Source organism: Varanus komodoensis, unplaced genomic scaffold, assembly GCF_004798865.1.
Source record: "Varanus komodoensis strain SLA01 unplaced genomic scaffold, ASM479886v1 scaffold1, whole genome shotgun sequence".
Taxonomy (NCBI): Eukaryota; Metazoa; Chordata; class Lepidosauria; order Squamata; family Varanidae; genus Varanus; species Varanus komodoensis.
The window spans coordinates 26,798,110-26,822,933 of record NW_025335268.1 but is presented as its reverse complement, the minus strand read 5'-3'; the positions used below and the strand labels follow the sequence as shown (position 1 = coordinate 26,822,933).

General features: G+C 38.4%; 1 protein-coding gene across 8 annotated transcripts in view; it reads right to left on the bottom strand.

Moving 5' to 3' along the window:
* The window catches only part of SIPA1L2 (signal induced proliferation associated 1 like 2), a 106,435-nt gene that overhangs the window by 16,192 nt on the left and 65,419 nt on the right, over window positions 1-24,824 (bottom strand). For 5 of the 8 annotated variants that reach the window (XM_044420345.1, XM_044420387.1, XM_044420329.1 and 2 more), the window contains 7 exons: window positions 21,172-21,446; window positions 13,625-13,882; window positions 11,188-11,283; window positions 10,564-10,667; window positions 8,137-8,240; window positions 3,615-4,000; window positions 1,304-1,522 (listed from right to left, as the gene is read on the bottom strand). In XM_044420345.1, the coding sequence (XP_044276280.1) occupies window positions 1,304-1,522; window positions 3,615-4,000; window positions 8,137-8,240; window positions 10,564-10,667; window positions 11,188-11,283; window positions 13,625-13,882; window positions 21,172-21,446 (1,442 nt within the window). The remainder of the gene's footprint in view (window positions 1-1,303; window positions 1,523-3,614; window positions 4,001-8,136; window positions 8,241-10,563; window positions 10,668-11,187; window positions 11,284-13,624; window positions 13,883-21,171; window positions 21,447-24,824) is intronic. The other 3 variants (XM_044420355.1, XM_044420378.1, XM_044420362.1) reach the window with 2 other exon arrangements.

Here is a 24,824-nt window from a genome sequence, read left to right as displayed (position 1 = left end):
AAGATTTCAGGTAAAGAATTAAACATGTAATCAAAATGTAAATTATGCACTGTTATATTACACTGTAAGGAGCTTTTAATCTTTCTGCATACCCAGAACATTTTAACCCTTACAAATAAAAATACAAGCAAGAGAAATTAAAAAACAGCCTAACAATAAGACAGTGATGATCGAAATAAATATGAAAACTGCAAGAATTCAACTATGCAAAACAACATTAATATTTGGGGGGAAAAGTATTTCCAAACAAACTAATGTTTGCTCATGCAACAGGACTTTCCCCGTCGTTTTGTCTTCCTAAGGAGATTTTGAGGGCATGCAGGGGGCAGTAGGAAAAAAGGGAAATTGCCCCTTCCTCCCCATTCTACTTGTAGAAATTGGTGTATTGGAAAGAAAAAGGAGACATTTCTTATTGTTTGTTCATTACTTGCATTATCACCTCATTCCCAGTATGTTGAGTGCATGTATCTAAGGGCAATAAGTGCCAAGAGAGATCGATTGTTTCTTTATTAGACCTTGCACACATTCAGATATCATGTTCTAGATCCTTCAAACCATGCTTGGAGAATCAGAAATGAGCTCTGCATTTATACACTTCTCCTTTGTGCACTTGGCCTCCTCTTTTGATCAAATCAGTCTGAAACTGGAAGCTGTAGTTACAATAAAGCTTCCCACTCAGGACTGTGTCATGAAGAACGGAATGCAGTCTCTATGATAGGATGTTGTACTTTTAAATGAGTTATCATCTGTGGTTGAACTCCCATTATCAGGTGGCTAGATTTCACTGCTGATTCAAATAATAATCTTGAGACAATAGGCTGTTAGAAAAATAATAATTTTCTAACTGGAGTTGGGACCTTTCTATACATCTTTTTTTAAAAATCCAAAACAGAAAACATGAAATTGTAGCAAAAGAACAAGTGACTGTTGCTGGCCAGACTAAATACACTTTAGTCTCATTTCTGACTCATGTTCTTCTATTAGACAACTCTTCAGATACATTTCTGACAACTGTTCTTTTTCAGTTTGAAGCCTGAACTCATACACTTAAAATAAAAATGAAAGAGGAATGTTATTTCAAAGTAGTTGCTAGAGTGATGGGCTGACTTATTTGTTCAATTTTTCACTAATTCAGAATTAGGACTTTGGTTCCATGCAATCATACAGAAAGCAGGTAGCCCATGTGCAGCTGACTCTGCTTAGTCTTTGACTGCTGCTTGGGGATTCAGCAGCACCAAGCTTTCATTTTCTTTACAAATCACACAAACATCTCTTTGTCAAATTTAAATGAACTTTCCCTTACTCTTGGCATTCAGAGGCTTCAGATTCCTCAGGTGTGGGGCTGCCTTCAAGCTTTTTCCAGCCAATGACATATTTGCTTATTGCTCCTTGGCGAGGGTAGCATTTTGTCACTGACCCAGGTATTGGCTGGCCTTGTGACACTATGTACACTTTGGAGGTATCTAATGAACCACTGCTTTTATGACCATGTGCTGAAGGACTTCCTGAATGATGTGACCCACTAGAAGAGAGAATACACAAAACAAAAATATGTAGCGTAGGATATATGGAAATATGAGACAGAAAAACTATTTCTATATATATATACTACAGCATATAGGACAATTATTATGTTTAAGGATGTACTTTTAACAATATTCATATAAAAGCTTTAGGGCACAGCCCAATGAGATGAACATAAGCTCCCAAACTTGGAGGCTCACAACCATACAATGCAGAGTGGGAGCAGTGACAGAGATCTTTGCCTTTCCACTCCTCCTGCTCTGCAAATTTCCTGGCAGGCATTTTCAACTGTCCCAGCAACCCAGGGGGTGAAGAAAGGCGAATGGAGCAACCTCAGGATGCCCCATAGCCTGGCCACACCACTCTCCTACTTTCCTCCAAACTGTCTTTTTCTTTCTCTCCATGGTCACTTTTCTTACCTCAGAGAACTAAAGCATTTCTTTCCATGCTAGCTGTGAAGGGGTGGGAGTGAGAGCTCCAATTCCCAACTCCAATATTGGAGCACTGTGCCTGATTTCAAAGCTGTGAAACTGAACTATCCTTTGGTTCTTCGGATGATATCTAAGGGCCACAGAATTATTCCTTTCAATGAAAAGGGAAGCAAATGAAAGTTCCAAAGCTTACATTTTCTGGAGGGGTGGGGGTGAACCTTTGCTTACCCGTAACAGTGAAGGTACTAACTAGGCCAAATCTTGCTTAGTGCCCAAAAGCAGATGAGATTGGCTGTGTTCGGGGTAGTAACAGCTGTATGCCAATATTATGAGGACAATATGATGATATTTCATTCAATGACAATATTATTCATTCAGATGTAATTTACTGTGCTGCAGTTTGGCTAGACCGTGCTCATCCAATTTAAACATATACCTTGTTAGAGAGTGTAAAGCACTACACTTATTCATTACATATGTATTCATCCTACCTTTCTCAATAGAACTTATACCTATGTTCTTAATAGAACATAAAACGTATAATAGAGCTTATATTTATGTATTTGCTTGTATCAGATACATTAATCTAAGAATGCCAAGAATGTTTAGTCAAAAACTGATGATTTAAAATGTCTCTTCTGAGAAAGAAACAATAATGCACAAATGGGATTCCCGTATTTCTAAAGGTGCTAATCTGTCAGCTTAAAGACGTTTTACTTTCTCACTTCACTACCATCTTCTACTGCTTAGTGAAATGAACCTGGAAATAAAGAGGCCAGAGGAAATAACTTAGCATAAACAATTAGGATTGCCCATTTAATTTATTTGCTAATTTCTTCATTTCAAAAGAGAAACAATAGGAACCATTTTCCTATAAGCTAACTCCAACATATGGCTAAAATCCCAAGCACACTTTGTACAAGGTCTTGCCCTATTGAATCCAGGGGTCTTATTTTGCCTGAACAAGCAACAAGATTTACCTGCAAGCCACTGCCACCATAAACTAGCAGCACAAACTTGAGTACAACTACATATGTACTTGTACATAATATTTCTTTCAGTGTTAGCATTCAGCATTGAAGGGGGAAATTTCACTTTTTTAGAGCACAGGTGAGCTTTATAAATCATGGTTTATAGAAGCGATTATCAAGCAAAGTATGGCGCTTTGCTTCTATATGAAACCCACCCAGTGCATAGGCAAAACTTTCCTTAAAATACTTGTAAAGTCGTGTACCGGGGACAGAGCAAACCACACCATGCTTTTAGGCATTACTTCAGCAGTTAACAATATGCAATTCTGCTTCATCACTGTGTTGTGTATATGAGCAGCTGAGCTGAGCTACATGCTATTACACAGTTCTACAGATTATATTTCTCACCTTTTAGGATTTTATATATACTTGGATTTGGACTAGATTTTGAATCACTTGTTTTCAACTACGTAGACATCACACCAAAAACTGAGGTGAAAAACCCATGCAGTTAAGTTTGCAAGGAAAGAAATGTTTCAGCTTTACTTGACACATTCTGAAATAAATCACTGTTGAAACTAGACTAAGAATCATCTCAGTAAAATGTAACGTTAGCATCAAAAAACCAGATCCACACACTTTTTACTCAGAACTATTATTTTTGACTATGTTGAAGAAAATCACTGACCTGGAATGTGAAGATATTTCACTAAGGTCAGCCATGCTGCCATCACCTGTATGGCTGCTAGAAATGGCAGATGCATAGCTGTGAACAGCATACATTTTAGTATCTTCATCTGGTCCAGAAGTTTCAGTGGTTTCAGCCCACTGATCAGTCCGACTATGCATCCCTGACCGGCTTCCAGCAAGGTGCAAAGGGACCAAAATTGGGGCAGGCATACAAGGAGTAGTATCAATCCCACTGTCAGTAGAAGCCCCTTTAATATATGTTAATCCAAGTAAGTCAGTATCCATTAGGTCTTCAGAGCCAAAATGCTTATCATCACTGTTGCTGGATGTATTACTGGACAAGGTATTACTGCTGGAATGGCTGGAACAGGTTTTGTCTCCAATCTTAAAAAGAACCATTTTATAATACAATTTTACTATTTGATGTTCAAAGTTTCATCAATGAAAGATGCAAATGTTGGCACATTATGACTTGTTAAAAGTACCAAATAAACATGAAGCAAATGCAAAGTTATCTTACAAGTGCTTTTCATTATTCATATAGATTAGTAATTTCTACAGAATCATGTATGAGAACAGAGCAGGAAAAAACTTGCTTTCTGCAAGGAAAAGTGCGTAAGATTATAATAGTTGGAAGTTATATATCCAGAATGTAATATTACATCATCAAATCTTCATTACTGTTACAGGAGATCCTCTTTAATGTAAATAAAAGAATACAGGCTGCAACTGGTGACAGACTATTACATTTCATGACGTAATGTGTCAGTCTAGTAGCTAGGCCTCCTTGGGACAACCATATACTTCTGTCAAGGCTTCAGAAGTAAGTCTATTTATAAAGGTTATTGAGTTAGGAGTTAAGCTTAGATTATATCACCAACCATGTTAGAAACAGGGTGGGGCGCCCACACAGGGAGACTGGGCTAATATCCATATGCATCATTTCCAAGGATAATGAGAGATAATTGCTGGGTCTCCCACAAAAGGACTGCTGTGTGTCCTGAAGACCAATCTATTAAAGAGTAAATATGCCATCCTAACAAATTCTTTCTATTCCTTATCAGGATAGAATAACTCAGCAAGGCACGTGATTTCCTGGGTATGGAATTCTGTGGTTGGCAACTGTTATCCATGCGTGCCAGAACAAGTTTGCTGAGGCACATGAGTCCTGCCAATGTTTTATATTAAAAAAATATATATTGCTGGAGGTTGTTAAACAAGGCCCTGCCTTCTAGCAGTTGCCATCTTCATATTCCCACAACACCTCTGAGCCCCACATCTTTTAAGTTTTAACAACAGTGGGTGGCACAGACCTCAGTTTTATTGTAGACTGTACTCAGACCCCCAAAATACAATAGATGATCTCCTGTTACCGGGTAGGTTGGGAGGGGGATGAGAAGGTGTCACAAATTATTGAAAATATGTGTGCCTGTGAACACAGGTGTGCATGTACCTCTTTGAAGAAGAGATGGAGGGAAGCTCTGGGGAAGGGAGCAAGGTAAAAAAAAGGAAAGAAAGAAAATCAAGAAAGGGTGTAGGCTATGTGTGGGCTGATGTTGGCTGTGGATGCACTATGCGTGGGGTTTTGTTTTTGCTTATTTAGAATAAATAATTTGGAATACTCTTTGCAAAAATACTTTGCAAAAATAACCTCGTGGAAATAAATTTTGGAATAATTTATTCAGATGTGATTTGGTCTAACATTCTATGGGATTGTTTTTAGCTGGAATATAAAGTTGTGGGTTGAAAATGGCAAGTTTGATTTGAGCCTCATTAGTTTGACTTTCTAAGAAATGGATGCTTAACTATTATACAATATTTTGGCAGCCATTTAGGGCACTCCCCCAATGGAAGCCATTTTGGGGTGGTGGCCACAATACTTTCTCAGAAATGTCAATGTGACCAAAATGATTGGAGACCCCTAATCTAGATCATTATGCCTAACAAGAATGTCTGCTGTCTCTTCAACAGCATCTCTCAAGTCATATGCCCTAACTTTATAACTCAACATTTCAAAACCAGTTTGTCTATGATTTCATAGCAGAATGGTTCTGCTAGACAGCTGTGAAATATTTTGTTGCACTTGTGGGCACACAGTATATTTACCAGCAAAAAAAAATAAAATTTAGTGAAAAAGTATGCGAGTTAAAGGAAAAGAGTTTCAGGAAGTCTTTAAATGGTATTATCAGAATAAATGAAATAAGACACAATCTTATATATTGACCTTATGATAACAAAAGGTGGGATTATAAGAAAGTCAAACCAATCCTCCACATTAGGTGGTCAGAAAGGTTGGGTAATAAAAAGGTGATAAAAAGGTAAATAATCCCTCCTACCACAGTTCAACATATTTTAAAAATAATTTTCACTTTAGAATACCCTATTTTTCCACAGTGTTATTGTCTGTATCATTGTCTAACAAGAAAGAAGCAGCAGAAGAGCAACAGAAGAGCAGTTATCAATATTCTCCTGACTTCCGCTTTTTGCCTTAACATGCAGATGATGTAAAGCTAACATCAACAAGTTTGTTCCTCCTTGCATAAGACTACAGGTTCATTACATGGCATGTAGTTGATCCTTTCTATTCTATCTTTTTACTCCAGCATAGGCACACAACATGAGGGAAGGATTAAAATCACCTCCCTCCCCACCCCCACACAAAGCGTATGTTCTCAAAATTCCCTGCAGGAGGGGTAACACCAATGAAGGTGTTTTCAAACCCTTTCATAGCAGGACAGGTAAAGAAGATTTTGAGAAGCAAACTGCTTAGGGGAATATTCATCCTCTTCTCACAGTGCACAGTAGTCCCAATCTGAATCAGACCTTCACATACCTACTCCAGTAGTTAAGACTCAGCTACGTACATAGTACAATGTATACTTGCTGTTTAAAGCTTAAAATGCAGTGAATAGAGGTGAAGATATAAAATATATTAATAAATTAAATATATTAAAAAAAAACTTCCAGACACAAGAAAGCCAGCACATATCCATATAGGTACATGTGTAAGTAAGATCCAGGATAGCATAGTGCCAGTGTCACCCTGCTCACATGGTTTAAATAAGGCTTGGAGGGTGGTGGCAAGGGGGATGGCTTTCTTTGTGGTGGTCCCCCATCTCTGGAACCACCTTCCTGCTGCAGCTTGCCAATCATCAAATCTGCCATCTTTTCAGCACCAAGTTAACACTATCCTTCATGCAGAGGCCTTTAAAGATCTACCTGGTTACCCAGGGGCCTGAGGGGATTATCCAGGTAATTCTTTTCCTTTGAAGGATCATTTTTTGCTATATTTTAAAACTCAATTTGATGCTGTTTTGTTTTTATAGCAATTGTATTGTGTTGTATTGTTTTATGCACTCTTATAAACTGCCCCAAAACCTTTGGTTGTGGGGTGGTATAGAAATGGAATAATAAAAAGAACAACAACAACATTAAAGACCTGCTTATACTGGTCCTAGCATTATCCCCAGGAGTTGGGCCTAGTGTTGGTTTTTGCTCAGGACAGACTGTGGGAATAAATAATGTTAAGTGATGGATGCTCTTTTGTCTCAATGACAAAGGCTCATTCTCCAGTGCTAGCTCCACTACAGCAGAGAGGGATTGCTTATGCACATGAACAGGGAGAAAGAACAGCATGTGGCTTGGCGTAGTTCTGTCATCATTTAATTTGCCACAAAAGTAATATTAGTGCACAAGAGGCCCCATTTTACAATTCTCACACTTCAGCTCTCACATTATTTAATTCAGCTGGAAATAATTGTTTCTTAACATCAGGTCATCACCATCGCCCTTGAAATTAACAGGAACAAACATAGCAAGGAATTCTAATTAGATGCATTCTTGAAAAGGTGCAGTTTTGCCTAAATAATAAAAATACAACTGCTAGCAATTAAAATAGATGTATATTCCTGACAAGATGGCAATATATGAATGTCACTTCAATAAAAAAGGACATGTTCTCAGGGCTATGCCAGCTCATGTAATGCAAGTTCTAATCGGATACCAGAGTGATGCCTACATTAGTGAGTCTTTAATCCACTCAGTGCCCTAGAAACCAGCACATGCCCTTTATAATGCACTTGTCTGAGGTTACTGTCTGAAAGAATACTTGAATCTACTTCTGCATCACAGATGCTTATTACTTGTCCATGCCATTTAGGAAATTGTCAAAACTGTTTTTTTATTGCTGGCAGATACAAGTGGATGACCTCTTTTGCACCCAGACTGTTTCTCAGTTTTATTCTACAGAAAATATAATATGCAAAATAATGTCAAATGGAACTGTAGGATACAGAAAAGTATAGAAATAAATGTATGAGCACCAATACCGGGATTCTTCTTGGAGTCCGGTCTACCCTTCACAATTCCTATTTCCCATTTCTGTATCTACTTTCAACCCCACAGCTGACTGGAGCACCACCTACTATTTGCACATTTCTTCCAGCCTTTGCAATGCAGGCTATACCCACATACATTTGAAAAAGGGTCTATTTCGGAAAATCCTAAATAAAAAGACTTACATGAGAAAATTTGTTTGGTGAATCCTTGCCACTGTTCTCTTTCTGTAAAGCCCGGTCTTTATAGGAACTCAGGACTTTGGTTGATGGTGCATGCCACTTGGTTTCTGCCATAAATAATTATGTGTTTTAATTTCTAAAAACACAAAACATATTGCACAAGGGAAAAAGGTTTACAGCTTAATGCTATACATATCATAATTGACACAGTGATGTTCCCTGGAATTTTCAGGATCAGAGAATTTGCTTTTCTCTTCACTCTTCAGTGGTTATTAAATTTGTGCTGCTTATGAGAATTCTAAATAGGTAGAACCTGCTTCTATATATCATTTTGCTTTATCATTCCTATGAAACATAAAAATGCAAGTGGAATGCAAAATTGATGTTCACATGCCTATCCTCTGCATACTTTCAGAATTCATGCGGTACTTTCTGGTGGAGAAAGAGAGATAAATAGTTTTATTTTAAAGCAGGTGTCCAAGGGAGTTTTATTAAAAAGTTACAGAATTTGTAGGGAAGCATTCTTTAAAATTTTCTCAAATAGAAAATATACTAAGATACACTGACAGTTGATTCTATTCTGTGCATCAGTGACTATGGATGTGCAATAATGGACAAGAAAATAATGCAATATAGGGATTTTCAATAATATTTGCAACAGTATGAAAAAGAAGGGAGTATGAAAAGGAAAAGACAGAAAGTACAAATATGCTAGAAATAACAACCTTGCAGGACACCACTTTTCTCATATATTTAGTTGTCCTGAGAGCTCCAAATAATCCAACTGCAATGATTCTTCCAAGTTCCACACCCATTCTAAATTTTTAATGCGTGCCAACCATGAAATCAGTGTATTCACTTAGGAATGCCTCTGTATTCACAGCTTTCAAACACAGATACAAAGATGTGCACACTGGCCAGGTTCAGGTGACTCTTTAAGTCCAGGATGGCTTGTAAGCCACACCAGATAGCTATTTAGCTTGGAGCCCCACTGTGCCAAATGAGTGGCAATGGCAAGAATCGTGAAGCACCTTCTGCACCCAGCAGAGAGAGGCTGCTTGTGAGCAATTCCTCTTTGACAGGATGAACAGCAGCAGCACCAGAAAGAAGGGAATAAAGCAGCATTATTCTGGAATAATGACACACATTGACTTCTGCTGGTCTATGACCATAACAAATCGATCGACTGATACTCTGGAATAAGTCAAAGCATGACACACTGTGTCACTGTAGCCCCCAGCCCTTTTGGCTGGCAACCGCACTGGCTCCAGGAACCTCTAACAGCCATTACCAAGTGTCACCCAGAACTATTTTGCTAGAGTGGCAAACCTTTATTGCTATTCTTGTCAAGTGGATCTGTGGAGGTTTTGGTCACTTCTGGGATTACTGTATTGTCTGGGTTTGGCTGACAAACCAAGAGGTGGTTTGGTTTAACAAGGCATTGATTCTTGGGATTAGAAACCTATCAACTGGGATTATAAACCACTCCCTAGGGAGTGGCTCTGGGTCACTAAACCACTTGCACTTATTGTGATTTATTGTATCATGTAAAGTAGCCTTAAATTCAAATACACTCTGATCTCATGTGGCTGGAACTCAGTTTTGGAACAGAATAACCTTTGTCATCTAGTATGGTGGGAAAAAGACAAGGAGCCTGTGTCTCCCTTGGGATCCTGTTGGACAGCAGATTTTTGATGTGGAGTTCATGGACAATTGTTAATGAACACCTTAAATTTTAATTGTAGCAGTGGATTCCTTATTATGTATTATGCTTAAGTCTAATGACACCATTAGAGGCTGCATGACACACAGCTCTATATCTGATCTGAAGCCAGAAAGACTAGGGAAGTCCTAAACCAGATTGGTGATAGATTATAAATATGCCGACAAACTAAAACATAACCTGAGCATGACAGAAATGCTCCTGAATGGTAAGAATATTGATTTTCAGACTGGAGGAACTCCTAGACTTAGTCTCATTCCGGTTGCTCATTAGAAGGCTGTGGACTGGAACACTTTTCTCAGTTTAAGCTAATGCACCAGCTGTGCCCATTTATCATGTTTATATGTTTGTGATTTCATTATTTCGTTCTATTTTATTAGCCACCTTGGGTGACCTCAGTAGGAATGTGGGATATAAATCTCTTAACAATAAGCAAAAAATAAAATAAAAACTCCGGACAGGACATTAGAGTTCAAATTCCATCTTCTTTAAGGTCTTTCACTATCTTAAGGGCAGTTTAAAGAGAAATATGATTGTTCTGTGCCTTGTGCTTAAAAACCACTATCATTATCTATGTGCAGAGTGCAGCATGCTTCATTTTTTTAAATCTTAAAAACCTTTAAGATTTCTTATGATGCAGTATGTCAGATAAGCATAAAACAACATCAGGAATAATGGCAAATCAGTTGAGACAGAATACTCATTACCACTTGAATGCCTGGTTCCTTCCAAAGAGTCTTCATGTTCTCTGCCACCTTCACTCTCCAATGGACCAGAACCTTGTTGGTCATGAAGTAAAGGGGACTGGCACCTTTTAAACAAAGAAAGAAATTGGTGCTTTGCCCCACTCACATTGAAAGTGTTTGCTTCTCTTTTAAATGAACACAACTCTATATTTTCAGTATTTTAGCTAGTGAGCATTCAGACCTAAGATAATTTATTATTAATAAGCTTTTTAAAAATGTAGCCTGCTCATTTAAGATAACAGGTCAGTTCCATGCTCAAAATAAGCCAAGATTTCCTATATAAGCTTATTTCAATCAACGTGCATGCAGGACACAATTCAAAAGGTCACTCATTTCATGCAGACTCACATAACACTTTCAGATAAGTAGGAGCTGTCCCTAATTTTCAGATAAACAGCAGGCTGAATATCTAATGTTTTATTATACTATATTATATTGTAATATATTATGTGCTTAAATTATTGTAAAAGCCCTAATCACCTCAATGAGACCCTCCATAACAGCCTGAAGCAGTTTAATAATCATGTATATTATTTATGTACTGATTACTCTTAAAAAGGGTCTGACATGTAAAGTAATAAGTACCCGTCATATCCAGCTTGATGCCTCCACTGACTACTCCCACTTGGTCCTGGGTCACTGGAGGATGATTGGTTGCTTGGTGAACTTCTGAAATATTGACTACAGTAATTTAAGATGTACTGAGATCTGTGATGTTTCAACCATTCTTAATGAGCTCATTTCATAATTAAACCTGAGAATTACCAATAATATGAAGACATTGGAGAGATCCTTTTGGGAACTTAGACCACTAACTGGTCTATAGAAAAGTCACAGTTCAGCAGTCAATAAAATACAGGAATGACCAATTGAAAATCAACAGTGTTTCAATGCATGCCTTGTTCACATCAACATTCAAAAAAGAAACTATTTTGCAATTAATGTTGGTGCTGCAAAACACCACTGCTAGCAAAGAACATTTTGTAGTAGGAGACTCTAACAATTTTCACTTTATTTTATTCCCTCTCAAAATATACCAGCAATCTCCAGACTATGAAGTATCCCTGTTCAAGAAAAATGATTTTCAGCTACCCCAATGTCTGGCTTCAGATATTAGCAATGAAGTTTTCATTGGAAAACTGCTGCATTTATTTATTACTTAGATTCCACTCTATCAACCCAAGGGCTATTATACTGGCATAATATCTGGAATAGGCAAACACGTCAGGAAAATCAGATGGCAAATGTGTGACAGAAATGTATTCAGCTGATCCATGTACTGTCTACTTAAAAAGTTACAGATTCATGGGAGTGCCACCCTTGTCATCCAAAAGACCCCACATTGCACATGTTGCCAAGACCAAGAGAGTGCATGCTATTCCACCTGGGAGTGTTTATGCTTTTCACCACCCAAGCTGTGAAACTGTCTGTCAAGGAAAGTCAGACTAGTCTCCTTGCTGTCTCAGAAGACTTAGTCTTAGATGGCTGGGAAGATTATATTGTTTTGTGAAACTTTAACTAGCACTTTGAAGTAATTTTTTCTTTCTACTTCTGTTGTACATCTTCTTAGCACTCAAGAGTGAAGGAGTGATCCAAATATAAATAAAGAGGGCATAGATACTGCAAGGTAAGTGGGGAAATGGAAGGAGGACAGAATATGGAAGCCCAAAATATGAGTTTGCTTACAGAGAAGACAACTTAGATTCATACAAATGATGAAGTTTGGGGTCAAAGCTTCCGTTCAGACAAGCAGCTCAGAGAAGACTATAGAACAACTGTAAGCTATTATACTTAACAAAAAAGCATAATCCAGCCATATATAATCATATAGGTTTCCAGGAAACACCAATGAAGTAAAATAACTGAAAGCACTGTTTAAACAAAGAAACACACACAAACATAAACAAGCAGAATGCTACCTTCTTTTATAGGAGTTAGAAAATAGTTCTGGATGGGGAAAAAGCTTTACTGTTGTTTTTAACATGAACTTCAACAGTAGCCAGAAAGTTAGCACAATTTTATCTAAAAGTATGAAATACTTGTGCAAAAGACATGCAAATGACACAAAGTTTAAGTACAGCTGCAATCTGAGCAGCTAGCAAAACCTCAGCAGTATTAAATTGATTGATACTGGAGAAAGGCTGAACCAAAAAGCATAAAATGAATATTTTTTGGATTTGTAAAAAGGAAATGATTATAAGCTAATGAGGAATCCAGATGTTATAATGGAAAAACCACTGTTTTAAAGGGTCTAGAGAAGCTCATTAGTGTGCAAAAAACCAAAGGGCTGAAAGATTTAGCCTTTATTTAAAGTATCTGGAGTGAAGGGCCTACAAAAATAAAACTACCAGGCCTACAAAAATAAAATCTGCAAGGTACCAATCCAGCAAATGGGATTAGGTTAGCAAAGTGGCTAAGTATTTTAAGGTTTGATTGTCTATACTTGTAGCACATTAGTCTAACCTAATTTTAAAAGTAACTCCTGAAATTTAAATGATTTAATATTTGCAAATGTTGTACTGCTTGAGACAGACAGACAGACAGACAGACAGACAGACAGACGAACTGCAGAATGCTTCTGCAATAACTGTTCTAGTTCAACACTACTGGGCTCACAACTTCAAGACTTCAAGAAAGTTGGACTGCCCTGCAGTGAGATGAAACTATTAACTTGCAAGCAACTAATTTGTTGCTGTTTTTGAATATTCTTTACTTTTGTAAATAAGCTCCTGTGGTATTTTCTTGGTCAGCTATCAAAAGGCACTAAAATAACTTGGCCATTTTTCAATTTTATTAGAAACAGAGGACAGGATTTGAGTTTTCAGCGTATCTTCCTTTCTAGTATTGTCACAGTTACCATGATTGCTGTTTGTTTCAAGGAAGATGAGTAGGGGCAAACCCGAAGCTTCTGTGGCACCTACTCTGCAGCTCACATATGTTAAAAACTTGCAGGATGCTGCATTGATTGAGTCAGGAGCAAAGTGTTTAGAACAGAAAGGAATTAACATGAAGAGCATATTACCTTGCACCATCTGGCAGCTTCCTGTCAAATGAGGTACTGCGAGGAATGGCTGTTTGCGCCTGCTGGAGAAGCTGCTGGCACTGCAATCTATCAGATGTTCCTAGGATTGGAGAGGCACGAGAGAGAGGCTGCCCAGCAGGAGTTGGCACCCGATGCCAAGTGGTATTCCTCCTGAAAGGGGTTTTATACTCACATGGGGTGCCTTCACTGTCAAGTTTGTACTCTACCATGGGAATTCGACACAGTTCTGAGCAACCCCTACAATATAAATAAACATAATCTGTAACAATACTGTAAAGTAAGTGAAGATGCAATAGAAGCAGGCAATAAATATGACAAGGGGGGTATTTTCAGTGCTGTCTGTCCACTAGCAGAATGGACATGGCTTGGTAGGATGGATCTCTGTACATTTACAGCCCACTTTTCCATGTGCATCCAGAATCTGCTCAGGGTGAATGGGGTGAATGTGTACAAGAGAAGAAGGGTAAATCACTTGGTGCAATACAGTATAGTCCACTAGGATGAAATATCAGGCTCCTTACTGAGAAAATATTATATACGGTGACGCAGGGAAATGGGAAATTTTGCAACTAGGAGTTGTTGAACCAGAAGCATCAGCAATTGTTTGGAACCAGTGCGACTCATTAGAACCCCTTGTCATTAGTTATAATGGAGCAGTGGAGTGGTACACAACAAACATTCACTGTGAAAGCCTTTTATAAAATGGTGATAGTGTGACTGCTGCACAAAGGGAATTTTGGCGTCGTTACCAGTTAGGACATCATGATCATGCCCTGTCTGCTTGTGCAATTACAACATGGGTGTGTAGTTTCGAAGAAATGGGTTCAGCCTTCAACAAGAAGTCCCCAGGTGGTGTTTGAATGGCCCACACACCAGAGAATATTGAGGATATTTGAGCTGCCATCATGAGAAGCTCTCACCACTCTGTTTGGCAACACGCATCGTTGCTATATTTGGGGCAACAAAGTGTGCAAAGAATACTGCATGAGTTGAAGATTGTGCAGGTCAAACCCAATGACCATGTGTTGTGTCAACAGTTCTGTGAACAATTGCTGGCTAAAGCAAACAAGGACGCCAATTTCATTAACCACTTGCGAATTTTGGACAAAGCCCATTTTCACTTTACAGATATGTTAATGAACAGAATTTTGGAACTAGGAGTTGGTGACCCTGGGGTGTTGGCAATTGTTTAAAAGCCAGGTGTACTGCACACGTCCTGCAACCACTGCTGAACTTAAAAGGAGAACTGAAGAGGAAATCACTGGCATTCCTCTTGCCATGCTATGTTGAGCAATACAGAATTTCCACAATAGGCTATGTACAGAGAAATGAACAACACCTTCATGATGTTATCTTCAAGACATAAAATGAACACTGAATGAATATTGATTACCATCATTAATTGCCTAACTTTTACATTTCATCATAAAATGTATTTTACAATACAATACACATTGTATTTTACAATGTGTTTATTCATACACTGATTGTCAATTGAAAATTTTCCTTTTCCCTGCGCCAACCTGTATTATAAATGGAAGGTTTTACCTACAATAATGGGAAGTATTAGCTTAAAAATACTTCTCCAAAGATGAAACTTAAATTAATTTGAAGTATTTAATGTTAATTATTATTTATTACATACATTTATATACCATTTTCTAGTGAGCAGAAAGTCTTATCAAAGCAGTGAACAGAAATTATGAAAACATAAAATATGGTTAGTGGCTTGATAATCCTTCAGGGAAAGTCTGCATGAAGAGGCATGCCTTGAGAAGTTTATTATAATTGTATTTATACCTCACCTTGCTTCCTTTTGCAAGGAACCTAAGGCAGCTTACAAGGTGATGGTGGTGATTTCACTTCTATACCACCCCAAAGTCAAGCTGTCTGGGTGATAATCTTCCCCTCCCTTTTATTCTCACAACAATCCTATGAGGTAGATTAGGCTGAGCATCTGTCACTGGCCCAACATTACCCAAACAGTTTCACTGCTGAGTGGGAACTAGAAACTAGTTCTCCAGAGTTCCAATCCAACACTCTTAACCATGGCACCACACTGGTTCTCAAAAGAACAACACTAAAGATGCCTAAAATCAATATAGAGAGTATTTCAGAAGGCAGCTGCTGCTACCCAGTAAAGTGTTCCAGGCTAATATTATTAAGAGGTTAATAGCATGAATTACCAAAGTAGCATAATTATAATGACACATAAACCTATGCACATAGTAGGCATGCAATGAGCGGAGCTGGCTGGAGCCAGGGGTCAGACTAGAGGGCCCGGGAAACCCCTTTTGACTTGCTCTGTTTCTATGTTTATCCTGCTTTTCCAAACATTTTACATATACTATTGCAATGAAACTCACAACAGCCTTGTTTATCATTTTATTACTTCTTCAGAAATCTGGTGAGGCATATACTGAGATCAAGACAGTACTTGCTAAATTTGTTGAGTGAGCTCATGGCAGAATAGAAATTTAAAGCAATTTGTGCCCTTAGCCATTTGCTTATGCCAACCTAATAAAAGGTGATGGGATAAAACAGTCTTCAATCTATTAGGACTAGTGTTTGCTTCATGAACTGGAGCAAGTGAAGACCAGGATGTTGTTCTGGTTAAAATTTAAGTCACAAAACCTAATCCTTAGCAGTAGAATTTAAACATTACTTTAAAAATTACTTGGAAATCATCCTCTGTTGCAATCAGAAGCACCTGATATATTTGAATAAGTGTCATTTGGGTTTTGGTCAGGAGTTTGAACCTTTTCAAAAAATGTGTGAATGAATCTGATGCTGAGAGTTTTTGCTCCTCTCAACTCTTTTTCCAAGAGTGAATGGCTTGAATACCCCCATGAACCTAAGGTACTAGTTCTTAGAATCCCCATAACCGAGGTCAACTGGCATTTTCTCCAAATCCCTTGAATTCATATTTTCTGGCTTCCCCCCAGAGTGCGCTTTCAAAGTGTGAGAAAAAAGTATTTCAACTGCAAGTTCTACACAACTTAAAAAAACAATGATATACAGACATATTTATATGCCTCCCGGAAACTACATGTGTGTGGAAATATCAAGTGGCAACCAGACAGGAAACTTTTTTCCCCCATTCCATTGAAAGAAATGACTTATTGGAAAACTACCATAAGCTAAATGCAACAACCATAACTTTAATTCCACAGTGACATAGTTTAAGGAGAGCTAGGACACCAACGCCAGACAATCTCTAAATTATAGAAAAGCAACAGCAAGCTTAAGTTAATTGAGCCATTTAATCATGTATCACAGTAGTTATACAGGCATACCTCAGAGATATTGTGGGTTCGGTTCCAGACCATCACAATAAACTGAATATTGCAATAAAGCAAGTCACGCTCTTTTTTGTTTCCCAGTGAATACAAAAGTTATGCTTACATTATACTGTAGCTTAAGTGTGCAACAGCATTATGTCTAAAATTGTGCATATCTTAATTAAAAATACTTTATTGCTAAAAAATGACTAACCATCAGCTGATCCTTCAAAAAGTTGTAATCTTTTTGTTGCTGGAGGGTCTCACCTTAGTGTTGATGGCTGATGACTGATAAGGGAGCTGGTTGCTGAAGTTTGGGGTTGCTGTGGCAATTTCTTAAAATAAGACAACAATGAACTGTGCTGCACTGACTGACTCTTCCTTTCATGAAAGATCTCTCTGCAGCATACAATGCTGTTTGACAGTATTTTACCCACAGTAGAACCTCTCTCAAAATTGGAGTCAATCTTCTCAAACCCTGTCTTTTCTTTATCAACTAAATTTATGTAACATTCTAAATCCTTTGTTGTCATTTCAACAATCTTGTAGATTCCATCTCAAGGAACCACTTTCTTTGCTCATCCATAGGTAGCTACTCCTCATTTGTTAAAGTTTTATCATGAGATTGTGCCAATATAGTCACATCCTCAGGTTCCACTTCTAATTCCAACTCTCTTGCTATTTCCACATCTGCAGTTATTTCCTTCACTGACATCTGGAACCCTTCAAAGTCATCCATGAGGGTTGGAATCAACTTTTTCCAAACTTCTGTTAATGTTGATATTAACTTTTGACTTCTTCCCATGAATCACAATGGTTCCTAATGGCATCTAGAACAGCAAATCCTTTCCAGAAAGTTTTCAATTTACTTTGCCCAGATCCATCAGAGGAATCACTATCTATGGCAACTATAGCATTATGAAATGCATTTCTTAAATAATAAGATTTGAAAGCTGCTATTACTCCTTGATCCAGAGGCTGCAGAATGGATGTTGTGTGAGCAGGCATGAAAACATTAATCTTATTGTACATCTCCACCTTGGTGACCAGGTGCACGGTCAATGAGCAGTAATATTTTGAAAGGAATCTTTTCTTCTGAGCAGTAGGTCTCAACAGTGGGCTTAAAATATTCAGCAAACCATGTTGCAAACAGATGTGCTGTCATTCAGGCATTGTTGTTCCATTTACAGAGCACAGGCAGAGTAGATTTAACATCATTCTTAAGGGCCCTAGGATTTTTGCAATCATAACTTAAAGTCACAAGTTGCATTAGCCCCCAACAAGAGAATCAGTTTGTTCTTCCACACTTTGAAGCAAGGCACTCACTTCCCCTCCCTAGGTATGAAAGTTTTAGATGGCATCTTTTTCCAACGTAAGGCTGTTTCATCTACATTCACAACTTAGTGTAGCTACCTTCATTAATTATCTTAGCTAGCCTTTCTGGATAACTTGCTGTAGCTTCTACATCACTTGTTGCTTCATCTTGCCCTTTGATGTCATGGAGGCAGTCTCTTTCCTTAAACTTCATGAGCTAATCTCTACAAGTGGCACACTCTTCTTCTGCAGCTTTCTCACCTCTCTCAGCCTTCATAAAATTGAAGAGAGTTAGGGCCTTGCTCTGGCTTTGGCTTAAGGGACTGTGGTAGCTGATCTGTTCTTCTATGCAGAACACTAAAACTTTCCCCATACCAGCAATAAGGCTGTTTTGCTTTCTTATCATTCATTTATTCACTGGAATAGCACTTTTAATTTCCCTCAAGAATTTTTCTTCTGCATTTACAACTTAGCTAACTGTTTGATGCAAGAATCCTAACTTCTGGCTAGTGACAGGCCCTCCTTACTAAGCTTAATCATTTCTAGGTTTTGATTTAAAGTGAGAGAGGTGTGACTCTTCCTTTCACTTTAACACAACACTTAACACAATTGATATTAAGTGGCCTAATATCAATATTGTTGTGTCTCAGGGAATAGAGAGAGACAGAGGAACAGCGGGTCAGTGAAACAGTCAGAACACACACAAGAGTTATCAATTACGTTTGCTGTCATATATGGGCTTGGTTTGTGGTGTCTCAAAAGAATTACAATAGTAACATCAAAGATTACTGATCACAGATATAATAATAATGAAATATTGCAAAAATTACCAAAATGTGACACAGAGACACAAGTGAGCAACTGTTGTTCGAAAAATGTTGCTGATAGACTCCAGGGTTGCCACAAACCTTCCATTTGTAAAAACACACACACACACACACACACACACACACACACAATATCTGCAAAGCACAATAAAGTGAAGCACAACAAAACAAGGTATGCCTGTAGTTGACCTAACATTCTCTCCTTGCAGAACCTATTTGATCAAGGAACTACACCAGGTATATATCCACTTGGCATTGCCACCATATGTGGTAAGCCTGTTCAACTAGTGAGTGGGGGGAGGTTGAGTATCAGTGGGGGTCCACTGAGGGATGCTTACTCTTGTGGGCTCTTCTGCGGCATCTGGCTGACCAAGGTCTTCCGTTCTTAAATAGTACAGGCATTCACTAACCCACATATTCAGTTCAAAACCCAATTCAGCACTTGGAAAAATGGCCCAATTCTGCCTTGATCAAATTGGGGGCCACTCACTTCAACTTGGTACTTAATCCAAGTCAAGATTCAGAAATCTGAGGCTTTGCATTAGCAATGAACTACCATAAGGAATGAAAACACAGCTATAACTGTCCATCTCTTTGTTAGAATTGGGTATTTCCAGGTATAGGAGAGAATTATGACTGCAAATTTTGGAAAATAGGTGTGTCAGGCATGTTATACCAAATGTCTTTATATTTTTCAATACAGAAAATAGAGCAAAGCCCAGAGAATCAAGATCCAAGTTAAATGTCAGGAAGTACTTCCTGACAGTTAGGACACCTACAGTATGGAATGAACTTCCACAGATGGTGGTTGAAGCCCCATCAGTGAGCGTGTTTAAAGACAGGCTGGACATGCCTATGGTAGGCATGTCATGAGCGGAGCTAACTGGAGCCAGGGGTCAGACTAGATGGCTCGGGAGGCTCCTTCGGACTCACATGTTTCTATGTTTCTATTTTGACATATCTGTTGTTGTAGTTATGGGAATGGCAGTAAAATTTTATTTCTTGGCATAATTGGATGGATTTTGCATGGGTATTTCCCTTTCTGATAGGTTCAACCCTGCAATGGTTCAGCTGAATAGGCATGGAGAGTTTCACTCTAGGAACATGCTTGATATTGTAAATGTGTCCCAAAGTCTGCCCCAAAAAAGACACATTCATTTCCCTATGACCATTGTTCTGAGAATGACAGATAGACCGGGGATTAAAGTAAGAAACCTGCAAAGTCTCAAAAGAATAGTACTGTGAACTAGGTAAGTATTATGACTGGAGACCTTAGCATTGACAGAACCTTAGCATTTCCTTAGCATTGACAGAATGGCTATCTCCCAACCCCATCCTTGTCCTCTCCCAAAACAAAGTTACTGTGAGCACTTGATAAAGCATGCACTAGGATTAGAAGGTGGACTTACCAACCAACCACTCAACATGGACTCTCCTTTCTTCCTGCTCATCAGCAATTTAAAAAAATAATGAAACTGAAAGACACTATCTGGTGATGAGATATAATGTCTGCATCTCTGAGAACAATTTGGTAATGATGGCTTCTTTTGGTCCATCTTCAATTCATGTGGCTTCAGAGATGAGAAGCCTACTTTAGTTCCAGAAAGAGTCCAAAGGAAACTAATTTTACACAGGTTTGGAATTTCCAAAACTGATACACTTCCCTGTTATATAGTATCACATACCAGGTGAAGTGCATGTATTAAGAGTGGATTTCAACCAGATAATTTTTTATCTCGCAGTGAAAAACAAACCAACTCATTTTTAAATAAATGTTGGCAACTGGGTTTCATAGAAATTTTCAGAGCTGATAGATTAACCTAAGTTAAATTAAGTGATACTAAATCTACTGCAGATAGCTTAAGCTGCTATTGTTCAATTTTCAAATGTATATCCATCCCCTATAATAATTGCTTATAAGCTTGAATGCTCTCTGTTGCAGTCTCTTCACCCCATAAATGGCTTTTTCTGGTACTCTCATTCAGCCCAAATACAACACCCAATTTTTGAAGAAGTTTTAACAAAGAAAGCTATCTTTAAAAAGTGGGAAGTAGTAAGACTCAGCAATGGCATATAGGATATAATAGCTACTGTGACTTCTTACCTTCTAGGTGAACCATCTTCATGTGGCTGGATAATCACCACCTTTACAGTCACAGAAGTACGTAGCAGGTCTATCATTTGTTCATGACTCAGAGTCGCTACAGCTACTTTACAGATCTCCACAAGGCGGCTACCTTGACGTAAGCCTGCTTTCCATGCAAAACCAAATGGTTCCACGTCTGCCACAATCCCTTCAAAGTTAACGTGGAATCCAAGCTGTCCCAAGCCATTTCTTCTCAGGGTCATCTCAGTTGTTTCACATCCTCTGGTTACTATCTGAAGAAATATCAGATTAATGAGAAGACTACAGATTAATGGAATAGTAAACCATGAAGAACAGGGGTGTATCTTCTTTTTTTAATGGTAATTTGGGGGAGGATGGAAATATTTATGCTTATCAAATGAAAACTTATCTTGCTACATTGTGAGCAACCCAGTGGTGCTGTGGACAATTGGGCGGCATACAAATACTTTAGGTAAATATGTAGAATACATTAAGAGCATTACATGTACTATGTGTAACAATGCATACGATATAGCTTCTTAGAATTATGAAATGAAAATTATGAACACATTTGTTCTACTAGAATAATCATTAGAAATATACCAGAGCTATACTGAATCTGCAAGCTACTGAACCTAAGAGTGCAGTGAGTTCTACTGTGTTTGATGTTAAGTGCATTCAAGGTTGGGTTGGAGCCTAACAGTGTAATCCTATACAAGTCTATTCAGAAGCCCCAGTGTGTTCAATTAAATTTATTCTCAGGTATGTTTGTATGCATGCCTTTCCCAAGATGTTAGCTTCCAAATATATTAAATTGAAAGTCCCATCATTCTCAGACAGCATGGCCTTTCAAAGTCACCAGCTTGGGAAGGCTAGGATATAGGATTACAGCCCAAGTGACCTAAGTATATCTTATTTTTTTTCCAATTGGAAAAAAAGGTTGTGAATAGAATACCTAATATCATAAACAAGTTATTATTAACCACTTAGGAATCCATTTTTGTGAAATAGCAGTATAAAATAAAATCCCTTTTTCACTATCTCTACTTAGTCATCAGCAAAAAAAGAGAATCTAATTTTAGAGAAACACAGACAAACATTCCTGAATGAAATTAAACGGAAGCAATATGTTTCCATAGGCAATGTACAATATGTAATTAAGCCACTCTTGAAAAAGCCTACCCTTTTTGAAAAAGCAATGCACTATATGTAAGGTGACCTTTGTAAACAGTCTGGAAACTGATTCAAAATGGGGCAGCAAAACTGTTTATGAAGACCGGCTCACAAGTACGTGTTATACCAATACTCTTCCAGCTGCACTGGAAGTTGAAGTCCAGGCCCAATTCAAAGTGCTAGTATTAATAGTCAAAGCCCTAAACAGCTTGAGTCCAGGTTGTCTGAAGTAATGCATTGTTCCATATGTACCTACGAGAGGTATTTGGACCCTGAGATCATTTTATTTATTTATTCATTCATTCATTCATTCATTCATTCATTCATTCATTTGAACATTTCTATTTTCAGGCATCCTTCTCTGAGAGTCCCTTCCAAAGGAAGTGAGGCAAGTGACTACCTGGAGAACAGCTTTCTTGGTTGTGGCACCCATTGTGGAATGAACTCCCCAAAGTGTGCCTGGCCCCAACTTTGTATTCTTGTTGGTGCCAGGTGGAGACCTTTTTATCCTCCCAAAATTTTAACCATTTAACTTCGTAATTTGGGGGGGCGGTTTCGGCTGCAGCGTCATCGTCATCAGTACGCTGATAACACCCATTCTACCTCTTTTATACACCTAATCCATGCGAGGAAGTGGCTGTCCTTAACCGGTGTCTGGCCAGGGTGATAGGCTGGATGAGGGGCAACAAATTGAGGCTTACTCCAGACAAGACGGAGGTCCTGCTGGTAGTGCATTCGGCTTTCCAGATAAGTGATTTTAGCACTGTTCTGTACGGGGCTGCACTCCCCCTAAAGGACTGGGTGTGTGGTTTGGGAGTGCTCCTCAACCCAGAGCTGTCCCTGGAGTCCCAGGTGGCAGCTGTGGCAAAGAGTGCTTTCCTCCAGCTTCAGCTGATCTATTAACTGTGCCCTTACCTGGATGAGCAGTGCCTAGCATCAATGATCCATGCTCTGGTAACTTCCCGATTGGACTATTGTAACATGGTCTATCTGGGGCTGCCCTTGAAGATGGTCCGGATACTTCAGTTGGCTCAGAACAGAGCTTCCAGGATGTTAACAGGGACCGGCAGGTAGGCACATATAACACCTGTCCTATACCATCTACACTGGCTACCAATTGAAGTCTGGGCCCAATTTAAGGTGCTGGTGATGACCCATAAACCCCTAAACGGCTTAGGACCTAGATATCTGAAGGAGCGTCTCTTTCTTGATGAGCCCACCCTCACCTTAAGATCTGGGGCAGAGGTCCTTCTTTGGGAGCCCTTCTTGAAGGAGATTAGGAGGGTGGCTACCCAGAGAAGGGCCTTCTCTGTGGTGGTGCCCTGTTTATGGAATATACTGCCTGGCACTGACACATTATTCCTTTCGGCACTAGGCCAAAACCTTTTTATTTTCCCATTATTTTAAGGTTTGAGTGTGATTTTAATATGGGGTTTTATTGTACATAAAATCAACTTGGATGCTGTGCTCCACTGTTTTATTGTAAGACCGTCCTGAGACCTTGGTAGCAGATGGTATATCAAAGTTTTAAATAAATAAATAAATAAATATTTTTAAAATATTGCAATTTAATTCTTGACTGCTGCTATGAATCTAGGCTGATTCAATTGCTATTGTAGTTTTGTTGTTTTAAATTAATTTTATTTTTTTGTGTGTGTTTTAATTTTTTCTTAACTTTTGTTAACTACCCTCAAAGTCTCTGCTATTGGGCAGTATAAAAATAACATACTAAATAAAATAAATGCTGTATGATTGCCTTCCAGCTGACACTTAATGGTAAGTCCCACTGAATTCAGTAAGGCTTGCTTATGAATAAATGGGTTTTGCTGCAAGTGTAACTAACAATAAAATTGTTATTAAAATTTGAACCCATAATTATATCGTACTCTATCCCAGTTGGATCCAGAATTACATGGGATAGAATTATGTGACCTGAATGCACCTATAAGCAGAAGTGGAAGAGGCAATTTCTGGTGAATCTCCTTTTCTGCCTTCAGAACCCTCTGCTTGAAAAAAGAATCTGATCCAGAGGGTTAGAGTGAGCCCTTGAGGCTGCAGAGAGAAGGGGGAAGTCAAAGTAAAAAAGATGTCTTTACTTCTTCTATCTGTTGAAGAATATAATTCACAGATTAGGATCTGACTCACCTCAACAAATAGAAGGAGCTCCACAATTCAGTCAACAGCAGCTCTAAATCTATATCGTTATTCCCTTGATAATATAAGCAGAGCTCAAGCATATTTTTATAATTATGGCTTTGCATCATGCAACTAAGATTTTGGCTTGTACAATCCTTCCTGCTTTCCTCATACTTAAATGGCTTAACCTTAAGGGTTCAGTCCTGGGCCCAGTGCTCTTCAACATCTTTATTAATTATTTAGATGAGAAAGTACAAGGAAAAATAATCAGATATGCAGACAATACAAAACTGGGTGGAATAGCAAACACCCTATTAGACAGAATGAAGATCCAGGGCAAT